The following is a 20,743-nucleotide window of genomic DNA, read 5'->3' as shown; positions in this document are numbered from 1 at the left end:
GGGGGAAGCCTGAGTGAAGTAAGCACCCTCAGAGGGGCTTTGAAACGTGCAGAGAGGCTGTGATGACCCCCAACTCACACACACACACACACACACACACACACACACACACACACAGGTACTGACGTGTGCACATGAGCCATCAGGCTTGAGTCTGCAGCTCACAAACTTCTTCCACCTTCAAGACTGCCCACCTCATCCATAATCCGGTGAGGCGGTTAGAGAAAGGACTGATACCCATTTTACAGACAGGGAAGCTGAGGCCGAGGAGGAGGAGTGCTTTGCTCAAAGGCAAAGGTGCAATAGAACCGAGAGCAAACTAGGGCCCTTATGTCCCAGCCTCGAATCCTTCTCTGTTTCAAGGTGACTGGGATCTTTGAGCCTAGAAAGCGATCAGACAAGCGCGGGTTGGAATCACAACCCTCTATCCTTCCCAGGGGGTTGCGCCAAAGCTACGCCTCCTCTTGGGCTGTCGCTGGGGAGCTGGGAGAAATCGGCCCTAGCGTGTCTCTTTAATGCGCGCCCCCGGAGGCCCGGCGCGCCCCCGCCACTATAACTGGAGTGCATGGAGCAAGCTGCGTTCAGAGGAAGAAGGGCGGGCGCTGGGCGCCCATTGACCGACTTTTCCAAGTGCGATCAGCGCCCGTCCGGCCCACATCCCGCCCCCGTGGACCCGCCCGGGGGCGCCCACTGTTGAGGACACGATGCCTGTTGGGCTCCGGGCTGGGTTGCACCCCGCCACCGCAAAGTGACCCCCCGCGGGCCGTGCAAGCTCCCAGCACCTCTTCCCGCAGCGCTCGCCGTCGGGCGAGGGCTCCGCCGCCGCCACGCCTCGAGCCCCGCGCTGCCCGCCCCATGCTGGTGCACACTTACTCCGCCATGGTGAGTAGTCTCGGACCCGGGGACACCGGGGCGTACCGGGCCGGTGATCCGGGAGCCTGAGTGCTGGACCTTCCGAACCTCCTCCTCCAACGAAGTTTTGGAGGGAGGGGGCCACAGCGACTCCGCCCGCTGAGAACTGTGCGCGCCGGAGACAGCTGTCCCCAGCCCAAGGCTCCCGCGCCCACGGGTCATTCAGAGATAGACCTCGGGCCTCGGGAAGCGGGCAGGACGGCAGCTGGCCCCTCGGGAGCTGAGGAGGGTCCTTTCGGGCTGGGTCCTTTCAGCTAACCGATGGGTCGCTTAACGCGCCCCTCTTCTTCCCCAGGAGCGCCCCGACGGGCTGGGCGCAGCGGCTAGCGGGGCCCGCCTGTCGTCGCTGCCCCAGGCGGCCTACGGGCCCGCGCCGCAACTCTGCCACACGCCGACCGCCACCGCGGCTGACTTCCAGCCGCCCTACTTCCCGCCGCCCTACCCGCAGCCGCCACTGCCCTATGGCCAGGCGTCCGACGCCGCCGCCGCCTTTCCCCACCTGGCCGGGGACCCGTACGGTGGCCTGGCGCCCCTGGCACAGACGCAGCCTCCGCAGGCTGCCTGGGCCGCGCCCCGCGCCGCCGCCCGCGCCCACGACGAGCCGCCCGGCCTGCTGGCGCCGCCCACCCGCGCCCTGGGCCTCGACCCGCGCCGCGACTACGCCGCCGCTGTGCCGAGGCTCCTGCACGGCCTGGCAGACGGCGCGCACGGCCTGGCCGACGCGCCCCTCGGCCTTCCCGGACTGGCGGTGCCACCGGGCCTGGAGGACCTGCAGGTGAGGCCCCCAAGGGTCCGGGATGGGCCAGCATCCGCTGCGGTGACTTAGGACCTGGCTGGAGGCAAAGAGTGACCAATGCAGGAACCCGACTTTTCTCCCAGCCTGCCACTTCTTGCTCGTGACTCCCAGGATGCGTCCCACGTCCTGAGTTAGACGCTGCCTGGCCTTTCGGGCGGCCTGACACTGAGTCCGTGAGCAGGTGCCTGGATGGCGGCGACCCTTCGCCGAGTAAATGGGCAGGGGCCGAACCACTTTGGTCCCTCTCCGCTGGGCAACGTAGGGAACCTATGCCCATTCGCAGTCTTCTGGAGCATCCTGTGCCTGGAGCGAAGCGAAGTGGAGGAGTTGTCAGTCTAAGGTTCAAAAATGCCCTTTTTGCACGGTATGGCGAGGCACCCAGGGCTCCAACTCAGCCGCAAATGGTGGAGCGCCGGTGAATCCTGGTCCCGGCCGGCGACGGGTGGTGCGCGTTGGGTGAAGCAGACAGGACAGGGACCGGGGACAGCAGGGGCTTGGGAAGCGAAAGGAGACTAGATCTAGAAGCGCCCTTACCACCATCCTGTCCTATTTGCAGGCCATGGACGAGCCGGGAATGAGCCTCCTGGACCAGTCCGTGATCAAGAAAGGTATGGAATGGCATGCATCTGCCAGGGCAGAACCGGGCAAAATGGTGCAGGCCCCGGCACACAGAACCAGTTTCTTCCCCTGTGGCACGTCCCTCCTGTGCGTTGCCAAGCTCACTTTTTACCAAGGCGAGGGCACTCTTTTGGATCTGGAGTTAATTTGCAAAACGAGTTAAACCACTTCTCTGTTTCCTAAGAGGTGTTAATGGGAGTGCTATTCCCATGGATGTCGTTAAATGATTTCCACTTTACCAAGCCTTACCATTTCCTAGCCTGTCTGGTGCTTTCTGCCCCTCCCTTCCTAGCAGAGCCTTGGGGGCCTTGAGGTTTCCCTAGAGAATTTTTTCTCCATTTGGGAACCTCTTTCAGCAGTTTAGGATTAGGGGAGCTGGTGTGTGACTATTGTGTCAGGCTGTGTGCAGGAGGGTCAGGGCTTGGATGTTGGTGTCTATGTGAGTTTGGGATCCTGTACATGTCTCTGTGTTGCTTTCCCAGTATTTCTTGGTGTCTCTTGCTGTGAGTGTGTGATGTGTGTCTGTTATGTTGGTGTAATTTCCATGTGTTTGGGGGTCAGGGTCCCTGTTGTATCCCAGAATTTGTTCTTTGGCGCTGAAAATCTTTAAGCATGTAGGGTTGCTCCCTGTGTATTTTCAGGATGTTTGTGTCTCTCTGCCCTTGGAAAAGCCAGGGGGTTGAGATCTGCCCTCCAGTGGATTTTCGGGCCTGTGAGTTCTGACTGTGACAGGGAAAGGTGAGAAAGAGAGATTCAGAGAGGCCCAGGGATAACTTTGGGGCAGGTGCAGAGAGGAATATGGAGGCACAGACAAGCCCTCTGTACCTGGGGCAGGCACTGCTCCCCCGGGATTGGCTCAGGTTGTTTTTCAAACGAGTGAATTCAAGCCTGGGCTCTGTTTGCCCTCCCTGAGTCCCGGGGAGGTGGGGCGGGGCGGGACTGGATTTCAAGAGTTGAGGCTGAGTTACATGGGGCTGGGAGTTAGCTGGACCACCTGGTGTACGTGTGGGGAAGATGAGGAGACAGGCCTCCCAGAACTTGGGAGAAGGTAGCTCCAGGTATTGGGGCTGTTACCCGGAGCTGGGGGTTTGGGGAGGCTGCCTGCAGTCCGGGCAGAGGTGTACACTCAGAGCCAGCTCTTTGCTGGCGGCCGCTGCCTTGCTTTGGTGGATTTTTTTGAACCCGACGGAAGGGAGAGCTCGGTCTGCAGTGGCAAGAGCCTGCCGCTGTGCTGTCCACCCGGAGATTCAGCCATGGTCTTGGTCCCCAGTTCTGACTCCTGCCCGGGCTCACTGACTCCCTCGGGGAGGCCAGGACGTTGCATTTCGGGAAGGAGCTTGGGGATTTCTGCCCTGGGGAAGGGTAGACGGGTAGAAGGGTCAGGTGGGGCTCTGAGTACCTTAAACCCCAGTCCCCTGGCTAGAGCCAGGACAAAAGACTGGGTACCAAGAAGGAACCAAAATGGCCTCGAGTTAGTTTCTCTCAAAGAACATCAGCTTTCATAAATCCCGGGTCCTAGGGGTGCACCGGGATCCCCAAAGAACACAGTGAGTGCAGTGGGGGGTGGACGTGGGCGCTGGTGCTGTTCGGGATGTCACCGACGCGGGCGCGCACACCGGCCGGAGACCAGTGTCTGCCCATCGGTGGCCCAGTGGAGCCCGGCCACCTGAGCTGGGGACTGCGCCCTGGGGGACCCAACCCGGACGTCGAGTCACAACCCGGAGCAATGCAGCAAAAGGGGAGGGGCCAGAGCCGGGGCTCCCAACGGAAGGAGAGGCTGGTGCCTGAGTCGCGAGCTTGTCCTTCGGGCTGGCGGGGCGAGCCTTTGAGGAGGAGAGAGGGTCAATGCGGCAGAGCCGATCTGCGAGGTCGGGACCTCGGGGCGGGGTGCGTGGGCGGGCGACCCAGCTGTGGCTAAGCAGGTGGCCCGGTTGGAGCCCTGCGCCCTGGAGCCTCCACGCCCCACGCGGCGGGTGATTTTCGTTCGGGCCCTCCGCAGTCCCTGCGGAACTCCGGCCAAGCCTCCAGCCACTTGGGCGCTGTTGATTAGCGTCCTTCTTCGCCCTCAGGCCCTTCTGAAGGCATCGGGAGGCCCCGGTCGAGTCCTGAAGTCCTCTGGCACCTGCCACGGGCGGTGGAGGACCATCCCACTCAGACCAGGGCCCTGGAATTATAGAAGGTCGTTCTTGGCTAGCTGAAGCAAAGGATTCATTCTTCCAGCTCCTCCTGGCCCTGGCGGGAGGGGCAGCTGTGTCACGGGCGGTTGGAGTCCTATAGGTTGTGAAAGGGAGGCGGCCCCAGCCCTACACCAGAAACAGCCTTGCTACCGCAGGGAGGCCTCGGGTTTCGACTTCGACAGTGCGTCCAGGGAGGTTGTAAAATCTTCACTACTCCAGGCAGGGGAGGGGAGGCGAAGTCCCCGCCCCACCACACGCTTCCAGGTCGGCAGCCCGTTATAGCCAGGGCTGCGGGGGCAAGGATGGCAGATGGGGCTGAGGCTGACCCGAAGGGAAGTGGGGAGCCCTCAATTTTCTGCCCACATTTGTCACTTTCAGTTTTGTGACCTGTCCTAGGGGCACAGAAAGCAGGCGGGACCGGCCTGAGAGACAGACACGGACCGGAATATTTCCCAGCCAAAAAAGGCAGTGAACAGGGTCTGTATACCTTGTAGTAGGAGCTCAGAAGGGGGCAGTGAGTGCCTGAACTTGGGAGGCTTCCTGAGGGAGAGACAGCAGGGGGCTCAGCAGGTGCTCAGGAGATTTGTTGAATGAACCGTTTTGAAGTCTGAGTGCATTTGGAGAGGGGGTGTACAAAGGGTCAAGCTACTTTCGCTCCACTAGGAACAGCACGTGCGTATGCCCTCGCTTTGGAAAGTCAGACAGGTTTAAAAAGGTTAAAAATCTCCGTGGGTTTCAGGCTACACAGTCACAGCTGGAGGGGAGTGGTTGGGGATGAGAATTGAGATAGTCCTCCTTTCCTCCGAGGAGAGTGGGTAGTTGCCTAATTGGGGGGTGGGGAATCCCTCCCTGCTGGGCTCTGATGTCCAGTCTCAGGGCAGGGGATGATGTAAATTCTCTGCTCTCCCTGGATCTGGGGAAAGAAAAGGGAGATGGGGAGTTTCTGGGCTTCCAGTTGAATCTACAAGCAGGGCCAGGACTGGGGTGAGGTAAGTGGGGACCTCACTTGAGGCAAGATTTAGGAGGGCGCCTAAAAGCTCAGTAATCAAGATAAATAATACATCTTTGTGCAATATGTTTAAAATTTTTAATGAAAAAAATATCCACAATAAACGAAATATCAAAATTTTACGTAAAGATGGGATCTGACCCTGCACTTCTACAACCCTGCCTCACTTGCCTCCCAGGCTACCATTGGCCCCAGAATGAGACTAAAAAACTGATGCCCATGCAGATAGACTGTGGACTGTACCTGAGGGCAGCATAGAGCAGGGCAGTGAATGGTAGCAGTTATATTTAAAAGAAACCCTCTAGGGGAGAGGGAAGAGGGGTGGGGGAAGATAGGAGTAGGGGATTAAGAGGTACAAACTTACTATGTATAAAGTAAATAAGCTACAAGGATATATTGCACAACACAGGGAACATAGCCATTATTTTATAATAACTATAAGTGGAATATATCTTTAAAAATTGTCAATCATTATGTTGTATACTTGCAAGTTATATAATATTGTACATCAACTATACCTCAATTTAAAAAATAAAAATTAAAAATAAAAGAAACCCTCCAGCAGTTGATGAGAAGGAAACTTAACCAGCAGGTCCCACTGGGGAGATGAGGGGACTCAAGTGGACTGGGAGGAGGGTCACGGCCCCCAAACTTTGGACCAGTGGTACCTTAAGTGTGGTCTAAGGAACCACATGTATCAAATCCCCAGTGGTGCTTGTTAAAAAATGCAGATTTCCTGGGCACCATTTCACATCTACTGAATGAGAATCCCTGGAATTATGGCCCTGGAACTTCATTTCCTTAACTGATTGATTGAAGTAAAATGTACATACCTGAAATTCACCCATTGGAAGAGTACAGTTCGATGATTTTTAGTAAATTTATAGAGTTGTGTAACCATTACCACAGTCTGTTTTAAGACATTTCCAACACCCCCCAAAATTCTTCCATTCCCAATTGTAATTAATTCCCACTCCAGGCCTTAGGCAACCACTGATCTGCTTTCTGTTCTATATGTTTGCACATACTGGACATGTTGTATAAATGGAACATATAAATACGCTGGCTTTTGCATCTAGCTTTTTGTACTTATAATGTTTTTGAGGTTCATCTGTGTTGTAGGCTGTATCAGTAGGTCATTCCTTTTTTTTTTTTTTTTTTTCGCGGTACAAGGGCCTCTCACTGTTGTGGCCTCTCCCGTTGCGGAGCACAGGCTCTGGACGCACAGGCTCAGCGGCCATGGCTCACAGGCGCAGCTGCTCCATGGCATGTGGGATCTTCCCAGACCGGGGCACGAGCCCGTGTCCCCTGCATCGGCAGGCGGACTCTCAACCACTGCGCCACCAGGGAAGCCCACTCATTCCTTTTTTATTGGTTAGTAGTACTCCATCGTGTGGATGTAACACATTTTGTTTATTCATTCATCAGTTGATGGACACTGGAGTTGTTTCCACTTTTTGGCTAGGATAAATAATGCTGCTATGATCATTTACACGCATGTCTTTGTGTGGACATACGTTCTCACCGCTCTTGAACTCCTAGGAGTGTAATGTCTGGATTTTATGGTAAGTTTGTCTTTAATTTTTTAAAGAAACTCCCTAGGTGTTTTCTAAAATAGCTGTACTGTTTTACATTCCCACCAAGAAAGTGTGAGAGTTCCAGTTTCTCCACATCGTCATCTGCACTTGATATGTCTCTTTTTGATTATAGCCTTCCTGATGGTACCTCAGTATCCTTTTAATTTGCATTTCCCTAATGACTAATGATGCTGAGCACTTTTCTATGTGCTTACTAGCCATTCATATATCATTTTAAGTGAAATGTCTACTCACATATTTTGAACATTTTCCAATTGGGTTGTATATCTTACTATTGAATTATAAGAATTCTTTATGTATTCTGGATACACATCCCTGATGATATAAGATTTGCAAATATTTTCTTCAAGTCTATGGTTTGTCTTTTCATTTTCTTAATAGTGTCTTTTCAGGTGCAAAAGTTTTTGATTTTGATGAAATCCAGTTTATCATCATTTTCTTTTATGGATCATGCTTTTGTTGTTATATTAGGAACTCTTTGCCTAACCCAAGGTCATGAAGATTTTTCTCCTGTATTTTCTTCTAGAAAGACTTGCAATTTTAGCCAACCTTCCAACAGAGTCTATTGCACACTCCTCAGAATCAGTGGTCAGACCATATCTACCACCTGTGGACAGTGTGCAGACCTGTGTGTGTGAGAGAGTCTTGTCTGATAGATTGGCTAACTAGGAGCTCTGTCTGTAGGACACTCCTATGTCTGTAGGAGTGTGTACATGTGAATGGCTTCTGCGTTCATGACCAGGGGGACACCATGGGTAGACCACTTTAGCTTTAGGACTCACTGTGGTGTGGGAGACAAACACCGGTCCCTGCTTTGCAATCTGTGCTAGTTAATTCCCACCTTCATGACTGCTCCTGTCCCAGGCTACCTGCTTCCCTAACCCTGGCCTCCAAACCTCTGTCATTTTTGAAGGAAGAAGCTCTGAGGAAAAGGGTACAGACAAGTGGGGAAAGCAACAAAGTCTGTAATTTGTATACACAAACACATGTCCACCTGTCATGCGCTACATTAGCCGCACCTATGTTTGCATAAATCTGGCATATACTCTATGTTTAAATATATCAGCAGGAGCAAAAGCATTTGCAGATATCCTTATGCACGTTGCCACATTCTTGCAACAGTCGGGCAGAGCCTATGTGTATATAGCTGGGGCTCGGTATTTGTTGTTGAGTAAGTGTGCATATGCGCAGTCTCACCCTCAGTGCTCTATGGCAGGGCATGTAGTTTTTATGTATAGACGTTTGTGTGACACGTGTGCTCACATATGTCCCTGTTTGTACACGCACAAACAGCTTCACCCAGCTTTGGTCTCTCTCCCCTCTCACAGTGCCTGGCCTCAGGGGTCCCCAGATTTTAATAAAAGCTGGATAGAGGAGGCTGCTGGGGGAGAGAAGAATTTTCTGTCCTTTTGACCATTCCCTCTGGCTAGGAGTCATGGGAGAGAGGACAGCCACTTTGCCCTTCTTGTTAACTTATTAATTCATGGTTTTAGTTTTTTAAGTCGAGCTTGAGGTATAATTTACATGTAGTACAGTTCACCCTTTTTAGATGTGCATATCTATGAATTTTGACAAATGTAAATATATAGTCAAGATATGAAATGTTAGAGAATGGTTCCATCACCCCAGAAAGTCCCCTCAAGGCAGAGGGACACAGGTGATGAGGGAGCCCGTGCACAGGCCTGGGAGACACTGGGGTGAGGGGTGGCGTGGCTGCTATTGCGTGTTCAGTGTCAGTGTGTCTGTTGGGTCAGGACATTCTTGCTCCTCACTCTGGGGCGGAGGCTGGGATTAGGATAAGGGGAGTAAGGCAGGGTCGTGCAAGAGCAGGATCAGAGCCTGCTTCTATTTAAATTTTTGATATTTTGTCACCATGGATTTTTACATTAATTTTTACTTTAAAAAATATTGCATTAGGGTTTCCCTGGTGGCGAAGTGGTTGGGAGTCCGCCTGCCAATGCAGGGGACATGGGTTCGTGCCCCGGTCCGGGAAGATCCCACATGCCGCGGAGCGGCTGGGCCCGTGAGCCATGGCTGCTGAGCCTCGTGTCCGGAGCCTGTGCTCTGCAACGGGAGAGGCCACAGCAGTGAGAGGCCCATGAACCGAAAAAAAAAAAAAAAAAAAAATTGCATTAAAATACTGTTTGTCTTGATTGCTGAGTTTTTTGGTGCCTCCTTAAATTTTGCACCCAAGACAAGCGCCTCACCTGCCTCACCCTAGTTTTGGCCCTGCTCTGGGGACAGGGAACTTGCCTGGGGTAGGGTGTGTGCTGATACTCTCTCCACTCCCCCCACCTCTTCAATTCTCCCACTCAGCCCCATCCATGACCTGTTGGCCCTTCCCTGGTGCCTGAATAGGGACAACCCAGGGAGGAAGGGCAGTTTTACCATCAATTGCTAAAAAAGGAATGAGGCTCCCTTACCGACCCTCCCCCACCCCCACCCCGTGCATATATTGGCTGTGAGCCTTCACTCTTTCTCCCATTCCACGTTTCAAGAGCCCTTGCTTCCCTCATTTATTCCACATTCACTGACACCCCCTTGTGCCAAGACCCTGCTCTCAGGCACTCCCAGTTGGTGGGGAAGACAGAGGAGGAAGCAGACATGAGGTTCAGTGTGGTAAGGACAGAGGGTGAAAAGGAGCAGGGGGTGAGGGCTTAGGAAGCTTTGCATTGGGGGTTTGCCCAGACTGAGGCTTGAGAAGAAGGAGGCCCCGCTTAGTAAAATGGAGAAGGGCGCCTGAGACAGACAGCAAGCAGTTCTGCGGGGCTTAAAGAGCCCACACGCTTGTGAGCTAGTCGTCCCGCATCCCAGGTGGTGCTTCACACGTTCCATTCGACCTGTTCTGGGTTTTTAAATGTTTGAATCAGTTGTCAATGTTTAAAAATCCAGGGACTTCCCTGGCGGTCCAGTGGTTAGGATGCTTCCATTGCAAGGTGCATGGGTTCAATCCCTGGTCGGGGAACTAAGATCCCACAAGCTGCACAGTGTGGCCCCAAAATAATAATAATAAAGTAAAAATCCAGAGATTTCACCTAGAGATCCCAAATCCTTGTCTCACCAGCAAAAACAAAAACAACAAACAAACAAACCAAGAGTTCCGGCAATGTTGGTGTATCCTGCATGGTAACACTCGGCCAAGTAGCAGGTCTCCCACATCTCACTGACTTATGTTAACTCCTGTGCTCCCCCCTTTGAAGTCTAGAACTGTGCTGTCCACTGTGGGAGCCACGTGCCACGTGTGGCTATTGAGCACTTGAAATGTGGCTAGTCCGAATTAGGATGGGCTATAAGTGTAAAATACGTGTTGAATTTTGAAGACCAAGTACAGGAAGAGAATGGAAAATAGCTCATTAAGGGATTCCCCGGTGGCGCAGTGGTTGAGAATCTGCCTGCCAATGCATGGGGCATGGTTCAAGCCCTTGTCCGGGAAGATCCCACATGCTGCGGAGAAACTAAGCCCGTGCACCACAACTACTGAGCCTGCGCTCTAGAGCCCATGAGCCACAACTACTGAAGCCCACGCACCTGGAGATCGTGCTCCACAACAAGAGAAGCCAGCGCAATGAGAAGCTCGCACACAGCAACAAAGAGTAGCCCCCGCTTGCCACAACCAGAGAAAAGCCCACAAGCAGCAATGAAAACACAACGCAGCCAAAAATAAAATAAAATTTAAAAAATAGCTCATTAATAATTTTTAAAATATCGATTGTATGTTTCAGTGATAATATTTTTATTTTTTAAATTTAAAAAATTTTTATTATTATTATTTTTGGCTGTGTTGGGTCTTTGTTCCTGCACGCGAGCTTTCCCTAGTTGCAGTGAGCGGGGGCTACTTTTCTTTGCGGTGCGCAGGCTTCTCATTGCGGTGGCTTCTCTTGTTATGGAGCATGGGCTCTAGGCGCACAGGCTTCATTCAGTAGTTGTGGCTCGCAGGCTCTGGAGTGCAGGCTTAGTAGTTGTGGCTTAGTTGCTCCACGGCATGTGGGATCTTCCCAGACCAGGGCTCGAACCCATGTCCCCTGCATGGGCAGGTGTATTCTTAACCACTGTGCCACCAGGGAAGTCCCGATAATATTTTTATATATGGGGTAAGTAAAATATATTAAAATTGGTTTTAACATGTTTCTTACTTTTTAAAAATAGGGCTACCAGAAAATATAAATTTATATATGTGGCTTACAGTATATTTGTATTGGTCAGTGTGGGTTGAGAGCCTAAAGGGCAGATGGAGGACCAGGCAAAAGGGGTAGGCAGGGCCGGACCACAAAGGAGGGTGAAGGAGGGCATTATGACAGTTAAGAATGTGAACTTTAAAGTCCATTGTCAGAGGTCAAGACCCATGTCTGCTCCTTATTGTTGTACTATCTTAACTTCTTTGAACTTTTAGTTTCTTCATCTTGAAGTGGGGACGGAAAATAGCATCTCCACAGAGCTGTTAATGTGAAGCACTTGGTATATAGTTGGCACTCACTGAAGGATAGGCAGCATTATTCTGCTTAACTATGGAGCTGGAGTTTAATTCTCAGGCACTGACGGGTTCTAGGCTGGGGAGTGATGGGTGTTTCAGAAAGATCCCTCTGGAGCAGGGGCTGTGCAGAAATTCAGGTGGGAAATGAGTGAGCGTCCCTGTACACCTGGAGAAGTGGCTGCATCCAGGGCATGTGGAGAAAAGAAAGCCTTCGTACATGGTGATGTATGGGATGTGGTGGGAGAGGGCAGTGTGGAGGGCCTCACTGAGGTTTCTCGCTGGGCGATGGGATGGAGGGTTTGAATGTGCATCCGGAGAGGGAAAAGCTGGAGGGGCTCTGCCAGGCCAGGGACTGGGCCAACCTTGCTTACCTCTGCCTTCCCAAGGCTTAGCACAGTTCCTGGCACACAGGTGCTCAGCAAATATTTGCCAAATGACTGGAGGGCCAAGTGCTGCCTTTGAGACCATAGTCCGGGGCTTGCTACTGGTACTAAGTCTACCAGCTGTGTGATCTCAGGCACATTACTTCACCTCTCTGGGCTTCAGTCTCCTCATCTGTAAAAGGGGAATAATAAACATGGCCCCCTGGTGGGTTGTTCTGAGGATTCAGTGAGGTTATCTGTATGGTGAGTGCTCAGTGACTATTGGCCTCAGGCTCCCCATTTGATCCCCCTCCCCAAACACACAAGGCCTGCCTTTTCTACCAAGGCTCTCACTTCCTTGAAAGAAGAGAAGCCCAAGGGGAAGCAAGTGCCTCAATCATTCTCCCTTCCCCCTGAGGCTTAGCAGGAGAATGGAGGTTAGACTGCAGGAAGAACTTTCTTTTAGAGCCAAGAGTGTCCAAATGGGTGTTAAAAGATAAACTTCTCAGATTTCCTTCCCTGTCCTTCATCGATATTAGTAGATAACTAGAGAGCATTTGGGGGAGGGGGTGATAGGGTGTGTCTCTTCATTCTTGGTCTCCTTGAGCATCCCAGAGAGACTTGGCAGGAAAGGGGCCAGGGCTGGAGGCCTAATGGGGCCATAACCTCCCTGTCCCTGGGATGTGGGAGTCCAAGGCCCCCAGGCCTTTCACTGATCTGGGGTTGTGGGTGAGACATGGGGATCACAAGTGAGCGGGGGTAATCAGGGTTTGCTTGTGACGGCGCAGATCTGGCTGGGCTCTGCTGCAGTGACCCAGGAATCCTGCCTCCAGCTCACACTCCATTTCCTTATTTCCAGCTTCCTCTCTGATTACACATGGCAAAACTCCAAGACTGCTGAAGCTGTTTGAGTTTTAACAGGGAACCAGCCTGACTCAGTGAAAGAACAGGGGTTCAGGAGCCAGAGGACTTTGGGTTTAATGTCTACCACCCATTAGCTGAGTTGAGCTAGAGTGAGTCACGTTAACCTCATTGTGCTTCAGTCTCTTCCCTTGTAGAGCAGGGATAGTAGAACCTCCTTCCGAAAGGTGCTGGGACACACAGATGCAGCTGTGAGTGCACAGCGTGCTAGAACGGGGCCCAGCACACAGCTTGTGCTTTAGCAATGCGCCCACGCCACAGCTGGCTAGTGCCCGTGTCCGGTGGTCCCTGGCTCAGTGTTGTCTCTCTCTCCCTTGCTCTTGCTCTGCTTCACAGTCCCCATCCCCTCCAAAGCCAGCAGCCTTTCGGCCCTCTCATTGGCCAAAGACAGCTTGGTTGGCGGCATCACGAACCCCAGTGAGGTCTTCTGCTCCGTGCCAGGCCGGCTCTCTCTGCTCAGCTCGACGTCCAAGTACAAGGTGACAGTGGGGGAGGTCCAGCGGCGACTCTCACCTCCCGAGTGCCTCAATGCCTCTCTCCTGGGTGGTGTCCTTCGCAGGTAGGAAGGCCAGCGCACAACTTCCTGCACAGTGTCAAAGCTAAAATGTGTGGTTGTTTCAGACTTTCTCAGGGGATCGGAGAGGGGCCGGCCCCACCCCAGGCCACAGGGTCATCTCCACCTCAGTCTCCCTGGGGGATTGTGCATGCTCTCTGGGCAGGCCTAGGTCCTCCGCAGCTCCCATGGGTCTGTGGGCTTGGGGGTCGCAGGTAGAGAGGAGCCTGGGTACAGAGGAGGGATGGAGGACTCACCTACATTGGGCATGACGGACAAGGCTGGGTCTGGGGAAGGGAGAGTGCCATCTTCACCCCATCCCTCAGGAAAAGGATCCCCAGGACCTCAGGCCCATTCCCTGTGTCAGTATAGGCCTCTCTGGTGCGTGTGTTTTGGGGTGGGGAGCATGGGGTCCATGGTTTGTCTTCATAGTTGTGTCTGTCTCTCTCTGTGCATGTCCTTGTGCCTGGGTAGGGTATTTCTGCTTCAGAGCTATGAGCTTTGATATGTTTGAGGATAGTGTTTGTGTGTATGCATGTGTGCATGTGTGTGTATATGTGGTGTAGGAGTGGCCAGGAGTATATGTTTCCGTGAGTGTGAGTTTCCTGTGTTACCTTTAGTGAGATGTGTTGGTTACAGTGTTCTACTCTGTGTGGGTGTGTATGTTGTGTGTGTATGTGTGACTGCATGTGCACATGGAGCTAGACATATGTGTGTTTACCTGTCTGTACCTTTGCGTGAGGCTGCCTCTGTGCAGGTGTGGGAGTATCTCCTTATTCCTGGTCTCTTTGAGCATCCCAGAGCGGCTTGTATGAGTCTGTGAATGTCTGTACAAATGTCCCTGGGATCCTCTCTTGGTGTGAACATGTGTCTCTGACTGTGTCCCTGGGTGTTTGAGTCTGTGTGTCTGCCTCTATTGGTGTGTGTGTCTCTATTCTTGGCCCTCAGTGTGTGTTCATCTGTGTACGTGTCTGTGTACCCCTGGGCAGCTGTGTGTGTAACAGTGTCTCCCCATGTGTCTGTGTGTCTCGGGGTCTGTGTGTCCCTGGGTAGCTGTGTTGGTGTGCTCAGGTGGGAAAAAGGACCCTAAGATGCTGGTCCATCCTGCCCCACCTTGGGCTGTCCCTGTTGTTGAGAGGATTAGGGAGAAGTGAGGGGTTTCTGGAGCTATGTGCTAGGCCCCCCATTCCCATCTTGGCTGCAAAACCAGTGAGATTAGGAGGAGATTGGGATCAGGTAAATAGAGACCCCAGAGTGTCCCCAGGACCAGACCCAAGCCTCAGCAGGGTTGGTGGAGGCAGCAAGGCCCTGTTGGGTCACCTAGCATACATGCTTCATCTTGTCTTCATAGTGTGTGTCTGTCTTTCTGTGTGCATGGCAAGGGCCAAGTCCAAGAATGGGGGCCGGTGCCTGCGGGAACGGCTGGAGAAGATTGGGCTCAATTTGCCAGCTGGTCGTCGCAAGGCCGCCAATGTGACGCTGCTGACTTCACTAGTAGAGGGTGAGGCCTGAGGGGACCTGTGTCATCCAGTGTGACTGTGTGTGGCTGTCTCTAATGCAGGAGGGTGTGTTTAGTCATGTGTGTGTTCTCTGTGCACCCTGTATAAGTAAGGGGTGTGTGTGATATATGTGTACAGTCTTTAAGTGTATATGCAAGCACACATGTGCATGTGCTGGTGCAGTAGAGAGAGAAAGAGAGAGTGAGGAAGAGTGGCCAGTGTTTGGATGTGGTAAAGAGATGAAAGGGTCAGAGTCCCTTCCTTGGAGGTTGGTGACTCTCAGCTTGATCATCCTGCGTTCAGGCTCTGGGACAACTGGTGGGCTCAGCTCCCACCCCTGAGCTCAGAGCCCGTCTGAGGTAGCCCCAAGGGAGGGCAGCGGGGTTGCGTCTAGAGCTGAGAGGGGAATCGAGAAAAGATATATGTAGAAGCAGGATGGCCCCGGTCAGGGGTTGGAGTGTCAAGGCCGTGCTCCAGGCTCAAAGGTACACCTGGCTGTAGTGACGGCTCATCTCTCTGCCTCCCCTCCCTCCTAGGAGAGGCTGTACACCTGGCCCGAGACTTTGGCTACGTCTGTGAGACTGAGTTCCCAGCCAAGGCAGCTGCCGAGTACCTGTGCCGCCAGCATGCTGACCCTGGGGAACTGCACAGCCGCAAGAGCATGCTGCTGGCCGCCAAGTGAGTGAGGGCGCCATGCACTGGCTGACATGGGTGCCGTGTACAGGCACATGTTGGTGCAATGCACAGACACAGACACCAAGCATGTGCACAGTGGATACCACTCATGTACATGTGATGTACACATGGTACATGCAGCACTGCACACAGGCACACCTAGGTTCCATGCTGTGCACGTGACAGGGCTCACATGGATACATGTGAACATATCTGGGTTCTATACATCAGCAAACAGAGTGTCACAGACAGGCTGACATAAGTCCATGTGTGGGCACCACCAACCCCAGTCCCATCATGGGTCTGAGGTTCACTGGCCTTGCTCTCCCTGCCTGAGCCTTGCCCATCAGCCCCTCTGCTCCAGTGACCTCCATCAGGGCACCAACACCCACCCAGACCCCTGGGTTGACCCCCCTTTTTCCTTACTTCACACCTGACCCCTCTGCAAGTCTCACTGATGCCTCCCTCAGCACCACTCGCATGCCACCTCAACTCTGGTCTCCCAATCTCACTCCTGGACGTTCACCCCAGCACCCCTCTGTTCCCCCAGCCTCCCTGCACATGCACTGATCCCTACCCAAGAGCCTTCAATGGCTCCCATGGCTACTGCAATTGATTTTCAAACTAGGTTCTGTAGGGATGCCGCAGGGCCTGTTTAATGAACTGGCATTCCATTAAGATTTAGTTTTTAGAGAGGGTCCCACTGCAAGAAGAGATAGACACGGGGGTGGGTTTGAAAACCACCATTCTGTCAAGTCCAGACTCCTTTGAGGGCCCCCATAATCTGGTCTGCACAAACTCCACCCGCTCCAACTGACCCACTTACTTGCTCTCTCCTGCCCTCCTTGTCCTTGGGCTTGCTCTTCTGCTTAGAACACCATCCAGTCCCCCCACCTACCACAGTCCTTCACATCACAAGTCCATCCTCCTGCCTTCAAGGTTTCCTCAAGTCCCCTAGGCAGAACTGGAATCACAGACTCATGGGACTGCCATGACTCATGGGGCCTTTGAGGCTGCTCATATTGGAGCTGGAGAAAACGTATCTAGGGCAGGGCTCACCTCACTCATTAATCAGCTAACTCATCGAGCACTTACTGGGTCCCAGTCATGTCTAAGATGCTGACCAGTTTCCTTGGTGATGCAAAGGTGAGACACAAGTGATTCTTCTGCCTGGGCCACATACAGGATGCACAGAGAAATGAATAATGGCTGCAAACTGGAGATGGATTCAAATCCCAGCCTAGTCACTTGGGCAGGTCATCTAACCTGTCTGAAACCACCCAGTTTCCTCTTCCATGTGATGGGAATGATAAAAACAGTATAGATTTGTTGTGAGGATTAAGTGAGATGATATATACAGTGTGCTTGGCATAGCATCCAGGCCTCAATTCATGTTCACTGCTAGCTATTATTTCAGTTATTTAAGGCAGATTCTGGATTGTTCCCCAACAATTTCACAGACAAACCTCTTGAAGCCTTGGCTGTTTTGGGTGGAGGTGGTGGTAGGAGAGGGAATCAAGGAAACTTTCCTGGATAAGGTAGGAGTTGAGCTGGACTTGGAATGTGGGCAGGACATCCACAGAAAAAGAAATCGTAGGGTATTGGCATGTGCTATTTATTAGGTGTGTGATATTGGGCAAATTAGTTAACTTCTCTGAACCTTAGTTTACTTTTCTCTAACACGGGTATGATCATCATTTGTAGACTACTGGGTCAGCAATCATATATATAATGTATATAAAGTACCCAGTATGTGGTGGGTCCTTCCCTGGACTCAGACCTTTGTCCTCTAACCTCTGACCCTCCTTCCCCCACCAGGCAGATCTGCAAGGAGTTTGCAGACTTGATGGCGCAGGACCGTTCACCGCTGGGGAACACCCGCCCAGCACTCATCCTGGAGCCTGGAGTGCAGAGCTGCCTGACACACTTTAGCCTCATCACCCACGGCTTCGGCGGGCCTGCCATCTGTGCTGCCCTCACTGCCTTCCAGAACTACTTGCTGGAGTCACTCAAGGGGCTGGACAAGATGTTTCTAAGCAGTGCAGGCAGTGGGCATGGTGACACCAAGCCTTCGGAGAAGGATGCCAAACATCGGAAGTAACTGCTTCCCCCACCCCATCCCTAAGGGGCTCCCAAGGTCTGAAATGAAGTCTTTGCTCCTGGGGGTGGGCCTGACAGGATTAAAAGGTGGGGTTGGAGTCAGGCCAGAAAGAGAACATTCCTCCAGAAACCCATGAGTTAGGGGTCTGGGCTGGAGTAAGGGGAGGTGGCCTCTGTGGTGGTTTGTAGATAAGGGCCCAGGTGTCTGCCTCGCATGTGCAATTTTCTGACCCTTGACTGCTGAGAAAGGCTTGGACAGGAAATTGCATGGAAAAGCCTGGTTCTTGGGGCCAGCGCTGCCCATTAGGGTGATGGGTGCTCCTCGAGGCCAAGGCCTTGCTGTTTTTACTAACAGCAGGAGAGGAATTAACAAACCAGAGGTGCTACTGAGGAGTTGGTGCCCTTCATCCCAGAATCTCCTACCCCCAGAAAAGGGGTGCTGGCAGGAGGCCCTAGTGGGCTCTTTTGGATCCCTGCCACTCTTGGAAAGAAGTGGGCAGGAGGGGCCCTCAAGGAACAGAAAACATAAACACAAATTGGATAACTTGAATCCAGGCTGCACTTCAGTCCTGTTGCTGTCTGTCCTATTTATTTATGTGTTAATTAAATTTAAAGTTTAAAAATGTTCAGTGCAACTTATTTATCCCAATGAGTTGAGGACTCTTGTTTCAATGTCTTCTGCTTATGCACCAAGATGTCCAGCTGGACCAGGATGGAGAGGGTGTTTTTGCTCACAAAGGGCTGTTGGTGGGCCAGGAGGGAACAAAGATGTCAGGGACCCTGAGGTTCTTGCTGGGATTTTGTATTTGCTGTTGTTTCTCTTGACCCTGCAGTCAATGTACCTCCCCAACTCTCAGATTGCCTTCTCATTCTCTTAATAAAACCTTTTCATTGGATATGAAGCTCTCCCTGTCCTTCTTCAGCCCAGGCCTGGATTTGCCTCCCAAGAGGGCAAGGTCACAGGGGAGAGGCAGGGCCTGGGAATTGGGGGTGGGGGGGTGGAGTGGGAGGGGGACTATAAGGGGGAAACCCCGGAGGGGGCTGTGGGCACCTCTGGGTGAGGGGGTACAGATGGTGGGTCTATCTGGCTTCTCAGTGTGGCTACTATTTGTGTGTGTGTATGTGTGTAGTAAATCCTGGGGGGGGGGGCTATATGTGTATTATTGTGACTTACTGGGCCTGTGTGTGAATGTGTCAGTCCAGCTATTAGGTTTATGTGATGTGTTAACATGACCGTTGGTGGTGGGTCTGTATGTGTGTCAATATGAATGCTGCTGATGATTATGTGTGTCTATCTGGCTCATTCAAATCCAGCTCTGTTGTCTCCTTGAGGATTTCATTCTTGAGGCCACTTTTCTTTCCTGCACCTTTATTCTCTCCCTCTCTATTGAATCATCAATACTAGATCGTTCCCCACCAAAGGACACATATTCTATGATCTCTTACCTTACAAAACATAAATCCTTTCCCTATTTACTTCTTTTGCAGTTGGAGAGTTTTTAAAAGATTGCTACACCCCTACCTCCACTTCCTCACCCACCCCCAATTCACTTCTCAACCACTTTAATCTGTCTTCTATTCCTACCAGCCTATGGAAATCCACTCAGCAAGGTCATCAATGGCCACATGTCAAACCCAAAGGCCCTTTTTCTGGACTTAGCAGCATTTGACATGGCTGACCACTTGCTACTCTCTGAAATTCTCTCTTCTATTTATGTCCAAAATGGAGTACTTGACTCAAGTACTCAAATCTTGACCTCGCCACCTTCTTGACCCAGTTGCTCAAGCCAGAAATTAGGGAGTCATATCTGATTCTTTCCCTACACCCAATCCATTAGAAAGTCCACATCCTTTTCTTTCTACCTCCTCTGCTACCACCCTAGTCCTCGAGACTATTACAATAGTCTTCCAACTGGTCCCTCTGTTTTCACTGGTACACTTTCATACTAAAGCCCTGCAACAATCAAAACTTTGCCTACTTCTTCAACCATATCTTAAACTATTCTCTTCATCACTCACTTTGCTCTAGCCACACTGGTTTCCTTTCTGTTCCTCAAATTACCACTTTTATGCCTCAGGGCCACTGCACTTACCATTCTCTTTGCCTGGAATCCTCTTCCCCCAGTTCTTTGTAGGTGTGCTGCCAGAGACAGATGGTCAGGTGTTTTGCAGAAATGAAAGGTCTGGGCATCATCTCCCAGGGAAAAGGTCCAAAGATGTGATTTCTTCTCCCAAGAAGTTTCCCTGCCTCAGCCCACACACATGAAAGGAGGACTGGAGGAAAGGCTGAAAGTATGTTCTGCTTTAACGAAAGACCTGGGCCTGCAAGAGACATTCTACTACTAAAATTATTTTAGACTATGGGAAGTTGAGGGGATTAAATGAGGTAAGACATATGGCACTTAAACTATTTCAGCACCCTCTTCCATCTCTTAGGGGTTCCTTGTCAGCCTCCCTAACCTCTTCACTAGTCAGAGCTAAGCTTCCCTACCCTGAGGCAAAACAGGTGCTCTCTTCTCCAACCTATCCCCTCTCACCTCAAGCCTGGGAAGGAACAAATTGTTTTCAGTGTATTAATCACCTGAAAGCAGATGGGAACCAATCGGGAGACCATTCTGAGCAGTGTTTGGCCAGGAGTGTTAAAGCATCAGTGCATTCCGTTTTTCAAACTTGAGGAAATTTATTTAGGACATAGCTGGCATTAAAAAAAAACAAAATCTGGTAGAAGAAAACAGATTAGAAAATATCAGAGTGCACTATATCACAACTCAATCATACATATATACATACCTGTAAGAAAAATTCCAGGAAGCAATGCTTACCCTTCTTACAGTAGGTATATATATATACAGGCATGAAGTAAAAAATGTATGCTGAGGCCATATCAATTCAGTTGGGTCATGGCTTTATGAGGTACAGAAGAGGGAAAGGAAATTGGGGAGCTGGGTTGGTAAAGGATTATGAAATGTTTAGCATGTCAAACCAAAAAGGTGGGCTTTATTCTATAAGCAATGGAAAACCATCAGAAAAGTTTTAAGTGAGGAGAGGAATG

General features: G+C 51.7%; 1 protein-coding gene and 1 long non-coding RNA gene across 2 annotated transcripts; one reads left to right on the top strand and one right to left on the bottom strand.

Annotated features, from left to right (window-relative positions):
* Positions 1–855: 855 nt before the first annotated feature.
* Positions 856–17,692, top strand: TFAP2E (transcription factor AP-2 epsilon). Its single transcript, XM_059047224.2, has 7 exons — positions 856–882; positions 1,208–1,687; positions 2,265–2,316; positions 13,201–13,423; positions 14,800–14,918; positions 15,453–15,594; positions 17,410–17,692. The coding sequence occupies exons 1-7, from the start codon at positions 856–858 to the stop codon at positions 17,690–17,692; spliced, it is 1,326 nt and encodes a 441-aa protein (XP_058903207.1).
* Positions 11,677–19,833, bottom strand: LOC136792455 (uncharacterized). Its single transcript, XR_010836267.1, has 3 exons — positions 19,785–19,833; positions 16,651–16,761; positions 11,677–13,447 (listed from the first exon to the last, which is right to left on the bottom strand). It is a non-coding gene; the product is annotated as an uncharacterized lncRNA (long non-coding RNA).
* Between the last annotated feature and the right edge of the window lie 910 nt (positions 19,834–20,743).

Source organism: Kogia breviceps, chromosome 1 (genome assembly GCF_026419965.1).
Source record: "Kogia breviceps isolate mKogBre1 chromosome 1, mKogBre1 haplotype 1, whole genome shotgun sequence".
Classification (NCBI taxonomy): domain Eukaryota; kingdom Metazoa; phylum Chordata; class Mammalia; order Artiodactyla; family Physeteridae; genus Kogia; species Kogia breviceps.
Note: the sequence above shows the minus strand (reverse complement) of the source record. Positions and strands in the feature narration are given on the sequence as shown.